Source organism: Haliaeetus leucocephalus, unplaced genomic scaffold (genome assembly GCF_000737465.1).
Source record: "Haliaeetus leucocephalus isolate CR32 unplaced genomic scaffold, Haliaeetus_leucocephalus-4.0 Scaffold235, whole genome shotgun sequence".
Lineage (NCBI taxonomy): Eukaryota > Metazoa > Chordata > Aves > Accipitriformes > Accipitridae > Haliaeetus > Haliaeetus leucocephalus.
In genome coordinates this window covers 163161-174812 of record NW_010972671.1, presented here as the reverse complement: position 1 = coordinate 174812, position 11652 = coordinate 163161, and the positions used below count along the sequence as shown (strand labels likewise).

General features: G+C 36.6%; 1 protein-coding gene across 1 annotated transcript; it reads right to left on the bottom strand.

Annotated features, from left to right (window-relative positions):
• Positions 1 to 3165: 3165 nt before the first annotated feature.
• Positions 3166 to 10361, bottom strand: RGS13 (regulator of G-protein signaling 13). The gene is given in 5 exon segments (XM_010568015.1): positions 3166 to 3363; positions 5727 to 5835; positions 5837 to 5888; positions 7609 to 7670; positions 10297 to 10361. Coding segments are annotated over 5 exon segments (486 nt in total).
• Positions 10362 to 11652: the final 1291 nt, after the last annotated feature.

The window sequence follows — 11652 nt, the reverse complement described above, 5'->3', positions numbered from 1 at the left end:
AAGGTTGGATACAGTTAATTGCTATAGTGTTTTTATTAATCTACATTTTTATCTTGCCAAATTTAATGTGTTTGAAGAATTGCCATTGTTTTGATTTTTTTTTTTTATTCTTGTTAGATAATTGAGGGAAGAATGAGAGAGAATTCTGCCGATTTAGCTATTTTAAAGTTTTTTGTCTTTCTTAACAGTAGCTTTGAATGATTAATGTGAGTAAATGCCTTTTAGTGTTGTCTACCAGTGGAAAGTATATCTGAGCTCGTTCAAGTGCTGTTAATGAAAATGTTAAAAGCAGTGATTTGTTATTGCTGCTACCATTAGTTACTGTTTTATGAATCATGTGATCTGATTAAATATACTGTTATTGTCACGCATCTGGTAACACAAAAGAAAAAGCAAGAGAAAGATCTCTACCAGTTAACAATAAATCTGTTTTGGGAAAAGCACCCTCTCTTCTTCCAACTTAAAAAACAAACCAAAACAAAGCCACCAAAACCCCCAACCTTTTAGTTAGTTCTAGAAGGAAATATAAAGTTAATAATCCTGCCAGCAATAAGGATTGCTTAACTCATGACCTGTTAGCAAAATAAACGCTAAATGTTTCATGCCATAAAAATGTGTTTGTGAGTCCCTCTGAGTTCTCTGAGCATTCTCTGTGGATGATTTTTTTTTTTTTCTCTCCTTCTGGATAATCTCCTTTCTGCAGGGAGAAAAGGTTCTGTCTGTCAACATACTACATGACCAGCCTCTTTGTGTAACCCCTTCAGAAGACTGCATGCTAAGCCCATTTGGATACAGAGAGCTGTTATCCTTGGTCATTACAAGCCTGTTTCACTCAGAGAGCAATATTTAGGTCTTCTGAATTTCTAATCCTAACAGAAATGGGAAGGCTTTTCATAGTGTAGTCCCTTGCTTATTTGTTTTTTTCCTCTGCTTAGGCTGGCTTTTTTCACAGATCTGCTTCCCTGCAGGAATTGCTTTTTAGTAGTTCCTACAGTCTTTCTTTGCTGTGAGGCTGTGGCATCTGCAGGATCCGTCAAGCCAAAGTCCAATGCACTGTACCTACATCCGAAGTTAACAGCAGTGAAAGCTATACTATCCCTAGCTGGATTTCCTATGGAGTCCCTGCTTGCTGAGAGTGGTTTTATGAGCTGAATATTCGCACATTCATGTGATAATCCTTTTATATGGGGTCAGTGCAAAAGGAAAGGATTATCTCCTATACTAACAATCTCTTTTCTTACAACACTGAAGTAATCTTAAAGCTTTCTGTACTAGTGTAGATTACACTCAGACTTGCTTTGTATTCTGCTTTAGACATGCATAAATTCTAGTTTGAGAATTTCATGAAAATGATGAATAAAAATCTGTGGAACGTTAGGTAATTGATGATAAGTTACAACATCACTTTTACTGTAATTCACGTGTTGGCATTAGAGCACACACACAGTTACAATTTACCAATATAACTTTGTACAAAGACAGACATCATATTATGCATTTGGTAGCTGTTGATAAACATACTTATCTGTCATCAATAAATCACTGTCCCTCTTCTCAAATGTAACCTATATTGCACACCACAATAATACCACAGCTCATAGGCCCTAAGCAATGATTTATTTTTTTTTTAGAAGGGATTGAGACTTTGCCTGAAAATATATTCACCTATAATATCTTATTACATTGGCAAGAGGAAGATCTTAAAAGAACAACTATAGTTTCTCCTTACTACAAGAAAGATGCCACAGAAGTGAAACCCAGTTGTTTGTTCACTGTCTGCACTGACCTGTGTTTTCATGCTTGCCTTGTAAGGAAAAGGCTTATACATTCACGTTAAAAAAAATAAGGGAGGTTCTCAGTGACAACAAAAACTTACTGTGGTTAGGCAAGCAGCACAATGAACTGCTGTGAGGCTCCCTTAGAAAGACTAGGCTTTCCCAACAGAGGTTAGACAATAATTTATTACATTGTCACAAAAATTGCCTTTTAAAACTGGGCATCCAAGTTACAGCTTAAAGTAACCTTAAAAAGCATGAACTGGCAACATGATTGAAGTAACCTCAGTCAAATAAATGTATCCAACTGAATACTTCATTTCTTCTGTGAAATCATCCCATAGGATCAGTGTATTACCATTGGGGTTTATGGGGCTGCTGTCAGAATGACTTGTTCTTTGTATTTCTTAGAATAGTGCAGCTTGAGAGGATGCTAGAAAGGTCCCTGATTTCCTATGGCTTTTAGTGTCAATGCTGAAGTCCATTAAAAGAATTAAGAGATTCTGGTTTTAATGAGACTTGAGAAGTCAGACTGGTTTTTGAACGTAAATCAGAGTGCTTTGATACTTGATCAATGAATCAGAAAGTTGTCTTTTACAGTTTATGCATGACAGAAAGAAACCTGTTTGTGTTACAGTACGATGTTCAAATGTCAGGTCTGCTTGTATCTAATGATTAGGGCATCTGAAGGGAAAGCAATATATTTATGTGTCTATACCCAGAAAAATAGACAAAATACTAATGAGTTTTATCACTGGAGAGAAGTTCAGGAAACACTGGTAGTATTATAGTATACTGTAGACCAAGTACCTTTATAGCACATATTGTACATCGTAATTCAGCATAAAATCAACTCTATACGATATGAATACTGCTCTTAATAGCTTAAGATTAAGCAAATAGCTGTACCTTACAATTTATCTTCTTTTACTTTGAAAGAATATAAGAATAAAACAACAACAACAGAGTAAATGCAGCAATACAGATATATTTTCTTCTGTGTTATGTGTAGCCAAATAAACATTTATTTCCTAGCAGCAAAACTGTTTTTTTATTTCAGATCTCTCAAAACAAGAATACTGAAAATATGTTGTTAGAGTTGTCAAATATCAATAAAAGACTAGAACCTTAGGCTATCATTTTTGGCTGAAACATTTTTATACATAGTTTCTGCTAGTTTTTAGGGTTTTATTGAGGGGACAGGAAAACAAAACCAGAACTCTTCCATGGGAGAAGAAAGCGGAGGGGGAATATAGTACCTCATCAATTCTAACATCAACAGAACAGTTGAGCAGATTATTACTAATATTTGTCTACTGCCTGATTTCTCCTGTCTACTTTAAACACTTGCATGACAGAAGAAACCTTTCCAAATTTTCAACCTTTCTCTTTAATTTACCATTGAATTATTGCCATTAGTTTGAAGGCTGTGTTTGAGTTTTTGATAGAACTTTGATTCAGAAAATCATGGATAAGAATCTCTTTCCATGTGCATGTAAATTATTTTCTGTGCTTCATCAAAACAGGACTGTGTTGGCTCTTGAATATTCTTTATAATTGCTTTCCTTGCAGGACTGTCAATGTTAAGCTGAAAGAGAAAACAACATTAGTAAAGTATTACTGAATATATGCAAAGGGTGGGTAAGGAAGATTAATTTAGGGGACCTGTACTGAATGCCTTTAATTTATATTTTTTTAATATACTCTCTAATCTAAAATCAGCACCTAAACAAAAACATCAATTCTAGCAGAGTGGATTTCTCCTTATAATGCCAGAAATCCCCATCATATTAGTTGACCAATTTGCTCCTCTTTTGGTGTTTGATTTAGTAAGAGGTATGTTAGTGGCTGGATGGGGATCTTGCTCCCTTGGGGACAAGAAGCCTCGAAGACTGGGAGCTGTCTGCATTTCCCAGTCTACCCCACATCCTTAATGGAAAAGCCAGTTTAATACTGAATATTGTGATCAGTGGAGGCTGAAAGCAGTGGTAAAGTCACTATTGCTGGGCCCATATGTAGAACATGGGCCCAAGGCTTCCAGCATTACAGAGGTTAAGTGGTATATGTTTGATTTGCTTGCTATTTTTAGAAAGAATAAGACCATGTGTATGATTTAGGCAGAGGAAGAAGTCCTGTGGACATGGTTTGCATGGAGTGGCTGCAGTGGAAGGAGTAGATGAAAGGTGCTGATGTCCACCCCTGCTACTTTTGCTAAGAATTGTTCCTAGAGCTAGGATTAGATCCCTGAAGAGGAAGACTGACTTTTGATTTCTAACGAGTCCAAGTGGCTGGAGATGCACAGTACTTGTGAAAAACAATTGCTAAAATTATTATGACTTCTGAGATAAGATAAAACTGAGCCCATATATCAATCCTGTTTAGGAAAAGTTTTGATTCCTAGAGCTCTTCTGCTGCAGTCCAGGGTTTGTAGCAGATAAGTTGAAGCTCTGTGGGTGTGTAAGAGTAGAAAAGTCTAGTGATAGGAAAATATACCACATAAAATGGAAACTTTTGATAATCTGTTAGCTCATGATGCATTACATCATTGCTTTTTTTCACCTTGATTTTGTTAGTGTTGAGAAGAGAGCTCTAAAATGTGAAGTTAGTGCTGATGTCTTTCATGGATTGGGATCTTGCTCTTCCAGAGGAGTCATTTGAGTTGCACCTTTTAAAATGCTGCTGAAATTTGAATATAAACTATATTTAAAATCCTCTTGAGCATCTACCTTTCTAGGGTGGTACCTAGTTCTTGTGTTAATAATGAATATCAAGAAAATGTGAAATCACTGTGTGCCAAAGACCTAGAAACCAGAGAGCCAAGAGCAAGATTCAAATAAATACTATTTTAGAAAAATAAAAAAAAGAAATTACACAGCTTATTTTTAACTTTCCTGATTTATGCCCTTACTTTTGATTAATGAATTTGTGGTTGGCAATACTGACATTTCTCTTTTGGAAATGCAAATGTCTTGCTGAGTTTCCTATAGCTGCACATGCTAAAAATAAAATTAATCAGAAAAAGACAGAAAAATGCATTGTCTTGCCAATTGTGTTTAAAACCAACAGAGGGAAGTTTCAGATTTCCTCAAGTTTTAGATTAGGGGGAGTGGTTTAGTCATTTAAAGCAGCAAATGCTCTTGGCTAACACTTGGGAATCCAGCTGAGTTGGTTTTGGCTTGCCTTTCAGTGTCAACTGGGAGGCTGCATTTTGAGAGTATAATAGTTTTATTGTTATCCGTAAGCCAGAAAATAATCTAGCCTGATTTTTCAGTTATGTCAGTCTGCCAGAGGCAGTGGCAGTAAAAGCCAGTATTAGCTTATTTTTGCAAGGAGAGTAATAAGCAGGAATAGTTAAAGGTCATAAAGCACAACTGGCTGAGCAGGAATGACTTTTTTTTTTGTATAGCCACTTGTTAGAAAAAAATTCTGAAACACTTTGCATACAAATCTGTTCTGTTTTCCCTAAATCTTGTGCTGCTGGAAGCAGGAAATAATTAATCTGTCTTGGAACATTTCTTTTAGCCCATTATAGAAAGGGGACAGCACTGGGTAGAGTTTTTGTGTCGTTCATTTATATTTGCTGTTGCAGAGACCAGAGTAATACATACATGTAGCAGTGGCATAATCCAAAAATCTATTGAAGTGATACCAATGGCCTCTGGATCAGACACTAAAAAGATCAGAACAGATCAAAAAACTTGGTTCTTAATCTAGTTGTGCCTTTTGCTTATATCCTTGGTGGATGTAGTTCAAAGATCTGCCTATAAACAAGATGTGAAGGCACGTATTAAAATTCTGGGTGCAAAAGAGTTTGGGGAGGATGAATAGCAACAGTTTTCACTCACTTTAATACAAGAGGTGCTAGGCATTTGTTGTTGCTTTTTGTAAGCTACATTACACATCAGGCATTTCTATTAGAGGAAATAAAGAGCTCATGTTATTGTATGTCACCTCGTTGGGAGCCTGGGGTTGAATGTAACTTGTAAAAAGTTTCCTGGCCACAGAAATCCTTTTCCTCTGTGATGTGATCTTATAAGCTTCACAAGCAAGCCAGAATTCTGTTTTCATCACTGTGCTATGTCTTCAAGTAGGCCTTGTAGATCATAGGCCCATCTGTAATATTTCAGAAGCCCAATTTATATACTGTGTATTTATGCATTACATTTAGAGTCCTTTGAAAGCAATAGGGATGTTTACAAGGCAATATAATTCTTGATTGTACACCTATAAATATTCTTACTAGGTTATGTCAAAGTGCGGAATTAAACACACTAACTCACCCTGCAGCCCCACATGTCAACATTGCATTTTCCTGCACATGCAGAGCTTCCTTTAACCTCAGTGGCATTTCACTATGCAAGGACAGAGCTCTGAAAACTTTGTTCTTCCTGGTCTCTGTGAACACTATCAAACATATCCAAAGACTGACAAGTATTTTTAAATTCCATTTCTAGTTTTGTACAGAAGATATCTAAATATTTTCAAATAATCATAGTCCAACTGGAAAAAATAAGACCACCTTTTCTTGGTGTAAGAATTTGGCAAAAAAGCAATTAGCAAAAAAAGGAAATAACTTTTTTCTTGCTGCTGTAATCAAGAGGAGTAAAGCAGTTAAGAGTACTCTCTTCAGCAAATAAGCGGTTCTGCACCTGAGGATATCTTTGAAACACCTGTCAAAGGAGTTTGACAGCAGTAATTGGTGGGATCTTGGCAAAGATTAAATTCCTGAGGCTGCCTTTTGTCACGTCATGTCATACGTTGTACAGAATTAGGTGACAGAGTTGCTAAAATGCCTCTAGCCAGGAGAACATTTATGAGGCTTCACTCAGTGCTAGCACTTGAGCAGGAATGGTGCTTGCAGTTGTAAGATGTACTTTCAGAGTAAAACCTAAGATAGGCAAATGCTTTGCCTACCTTTCATAAAGAGCTGCAGATCCATTGGCTTTAGAGTTTCTGGCTTTTCACGTGAGTATATCTTTGCATTTTCTGATGTCATTAAGCAGTAATGGTGATAGCATGCATGCCTACGGCTTGTGCTATAATTTTGTCTCTTTTAAATTTTTTCTGTTGTGCACTTTCTCCCTGTGCTTTCCCTGCAACTTGTAACATACTGGGTGGTTTGCTGTTAAAGATTTCAGTGAAAAATCTTTTTCTTTATAGTTGTTACAAATTCTGCCTGATAATTTTCTTGGTTTTTGCAGTTTGCCTGCAGTTTGAAAAATGACAGTCCTTAGGAATAACTTTTAGAGGTTTGTGCTGTGATGTAACTCTGTACATTACTTTCTCATCAATATTTTTAAAAAAGTATTTCAGCAATGATGTTCCAGACTGCCAGCCGTACGAGAAATGTGGGAGAGCTCTGAGCTGTGAATGAGGCAGGGGGTGCTGGAGTGGGAAAGTTCAGATTTGCTACTGCAGCTACAGTTCTTCCATACCTGCGATGAGGGTCTGAGTTACTTTTCATGGCACTACACTGTATAGATGTACCATTAGGTATGGTGTCTTTGCCATACACAGGATTTCCCAAGTCAACTTTTTTCACTTCTTCTAATATATATTGCTATACAGTGCTCTAAGTGGGGATATGGCAGATAAACCTACCTTTATCACGGGTCCTTAAGAATTATATGTGCTTGCAGAAATGGCAAGTTTGGGAAAGCATTTACAGCACGCTACATTTATTTTCAGCGTGATGCATGCTAAGCATGTAATGCAAAGTTGTTTTTCATTGGTTGCTTGTAAGACAGCATACATTATACTGCATGACATTGATTTTGCTTCATGGGAACTTTTTTCAGTAATCTGTCTGGGATACAAACATACAATTACTTACATTTACTTGTTACCAGCTTTTCAAAAGACTGGGACCATTGTAGCACTTCCTCCAAAGACAATCTTTAGAAAAAAGGAGGAGATTATTGTAGGATTAGCTGTGGTTCAAAGTATAAAAAATTAAATGAAATTACATTATTGAAAATCTGTCCCCTAATCTAAATAAGATCTGTATGAAACTTATATTTAAAAAGGGTTTTCTGTGTGTCCTAGATCTTGTGCTTACTATACTGAAGCAAATATTCTTCTTGCTCTAACAAATACAGTTCCATCGCAAGATGCTCCCATGTAATTCCTCTAGAAAAGGTGTTCACTTATTTAAATTGTGCTTAGAAGAAGCACAAGGGAAGTACTAGCTTTCTAGATAGCAACTCTTTGGGACAGGAATCATTATATAGGTTATGAAATGTTGATGTTTGTATTTAGTAACAAAGTATTAAATGCTCAAGATCTTATTGTAATATTTGAAGGCCTTTAACATCTATGTTGACTTATCAGCTGAGAGCTGAATATAAGCTCTGAACATAAGGTAAATAATGAAAGGTTAATACAATCTTAACTGTAAGGGACTTTGATCTCTCTCCAGTTGTTTACAATGCAGTATGACACATTATTACTAATCTAGACAGTTGTTGGAGGTGATTAAAATCAGATCTTTCTTTCATGTTTGCTATTTTTAAGCAATAATTTCTTAAGCTTGTAGGAGTCTCCTGCCTGATTCTGGGAAAGAGTATGGAAGTGGTGAGGTGAGAGACTAAACAATTTAAGGAAAAACAAATGTTTGAGGGTCAATAGCTCCAGTTAAGTGCATGTAGCTCCATTTACACCAACTGATTTTTAAGCATTGCAGTTACAGCACATCACAGGTAACTTTGAAAAAATGCTTATGCTTATATTACTAGAAGAAAACACAAGGGATGTATTCCAGTGGGTGCTTTCTATTATGCATGAGCCAAACCTGGGAGGGGATCGTTCTTCATTGAGTATTTTGTTTTCATATGAGCTACAATTTTGACAACAGCTACTCAGTATCATAGAATGCTTTTTTAATTTAAATTAAAAGTAAAATTGGCTTTGGTATGAGTGCTGCATGATGCTTCATAAATTTCTGCTACACAACAGCCATTAGTAGCTTTGTAGCTTTTTTAATTGGTGATCATCCATTTATTTTTAACTTGATATAATTCTCTCTTTCTCTGAAAGAGTACATGCTGTGACTCACTGATTCTTTCGTCAAGCTTTCCTGATCAGTCTGACCTGATCAGAGAAATATATAGTAAAAGAAATTTTACCACTATCAAATTGTGGTGTTGATAACTCTCTAGTAACTCTTGCCAGTAAAAGATTTTTTTTTTCCTTCTCATGAGCTACTGGCCTCCTCTCTGTGTAAACTCATGAAGTATGTGGTTATGGGGAGTGAGAATCTCTAGTCCTTTGAATGTTTTTTTTTCCTTAAGAGCTGCTTCTGAGTCATATTCACTGTTACTGATGCAGATGATTTTTCACCTCTGTCAGCAATAGCAGTTGTATATAGAACAAGTGACAATCTTGTCTGTCTCGCTAAGCATCATCAGTAGGGTCATTTTATTTCCATTTCTGATTATTTGTCTTTAGCATAATCTGTGAAGCAGAAAGAACGCTGCCTGATGGGGCAGCTGACACAGAGGAAAACCTTTTTACCTTTTAACTTTCCTTTTAAAATCAGGAAAATACGAAAGGCAGTAAGGGAAATATGAATATGGGTTATTAGGATCTGTACTGATGCCACTTTCATAGCTCCTGTGCTAGTAGGACACTTCTTGCTGCACTGATTTGCAACATGATTAATTTGCTGAAGAACATATATTACACTGAAAAAAAATTAATATTCTCCAAAAATAATGAGGGCTTTATAGCTGGGACTCCAAAGTTTAAATTGGAAAATACCGTTGTAGTGTCTTGTGGGAGCTATTGTTCACTTATTGTACCATCTCCAGTGTGAGGGGCTCCCCTGGCCACTGCTGTGTGGGAGGGAAGTCCTTGTCCAGGAGGCACTTTTGGAAATGTTGTCTGGATTTCTGCTACTTAACCGCACCCAAATGGCAGTTTCAGGAGTCATCAGACACACCTCAGTATTTCTGTGGAGGACATGTTTTTCTCTAATCAATAAATCAATACCATATATGATCTGATACCAGTTGGCAGGCATGTTGGGTGGAAGCATTTCACCACCTCGATGTCACATGCTGACCAAAGTTCTAGCTATGGTTGGCCTCCATTGAGGTTGGTGGCAGCTGAGGACTTGCAGGACTTGGCCATGTCTCTTATCCACCACATGTGTATTCAACCTTTGCCAGCAGTCTGGATTCTGTTAAAGGATTGACCCAAAATATTGGGCTTACAAATTTTTCACAGGCCCAAATCTGGACTTAACCCAGGGATTAGTTTAGGCCTATGCCTATTTAATATAAAAGTAGTTACCACTGGGATATACGCTCCTTCCACTAGAGAAGTGCCAGTTTACTCTTCACGTACTGTAAAGGAATTGACTATATGAAGGTGGTCAGCTGGGGCAGTTGTGAAGATTTTGCACTCTTTGCATGATCTTAAACTTGCAAAGAAAACTTCCACTGTGAATTTTGAGATTTTTGTGTCTTCTACTCAGACAGCTGCATGGACTGCAGAACATAAGAATCTTATTGTTACTTACTTAGAACTGATCCCATTTTCTTCTGCTCTGAATATCTTGCAAAGCCAACAAGTATTTGAACTCATTCTCCTAAACATGGAAAATATGTGAGTTTTAAACTTGTGCTTAGTTCTGGCTATCTCCAATTCCACTTATAATTCAGTCTCCATATAACAGTGCAACCAGTCCTAACAATATTCTTATTTTATGCATCTAATCTTTGAGTCATGGATGAAGCATTAGACCAACATATATTTTTTGTAACATGCAAGAACTTAAAAAAAAAAAAATAAAAAAAAATCAAGCAGTCCAGTGGATATATCTTAGGGAAAAATAGAAGTGTTAATAATTCTCCCTCTTTGAATCTCCAATTGTGAAAAGAGATTATAAGTTTCAGCCTGACCCAAAGCAGAAGGAAACCAGGAATCTTTTCACTGAAAGTTCAGGGTGACCCAGATCAGGGATCAGAGCTCAATGTAAATTGGACAATGCTGAGTAACTTAAGTGTCTGAGATTAACATTGACATTTGTCCAGCAAATATCTCAATCAGTAAAAATTTGTATTAAACTTGCTTTTGTATAGAGAAGATATCTATAAGAAAGGGTACAATTTTTTATTAGCAATGAGACAGTCAAGAATAAGTTTGTCTAAAAAAACAAACAAACAAAATAATCCTGTGACCTGGAGTATGTTTATTTCTTCCCCTTTGGCTTTCAAGAGATTCTAAATTCTTTGCAAAGTTTACATAGGACAGTGAGTAAGTTTGTATAGACCTGCCTGAAATCAAAACAACAGTCTTATACATTATTTATTTAAACTCACAATTTCTTTCCGGTTTGGATTTGGCTGGTACATACTATTCCTACAACCAATTTTTTCCTTCAAACTGAAACACACAGTAAAACACAGAACAAGGCTGTGTCTCCCAGCATTCTGAACCTGTGAAATGATTGCATTTACCTTTAGTCTTATTTTCCTTGTTTCCCTGACATCTATATCCAAATTTGAGTTATACCATCGTCTTACCTGGAAGATTTCCTACAGGATATTGAAGCTTCAGAACTCTGCCCAGCTGCTACACTGCAACTCCTGCTGCTCACCCTCCCTGCCCTGTAGGACTGCCAGTGGCCATTGCCTGTTTCCTACTTTTGTGGAATTCTCTGAACTACACTCTCTGCTTGAGTTCTGTCAACTGTATGACTTCCTCTACACTTGCCTATTCATTTCACTAGTATTTACTCATCTCACCCGCTGCCTAAAAGCAATCTTTTGAAACTACACTATATTCTCTATTTAAGATAAAGTAATGCATTTAAATTCTGGCATACGGTTATCACTTATCACCTGATTTTAGACTATTTTACCCAATGTCCTCT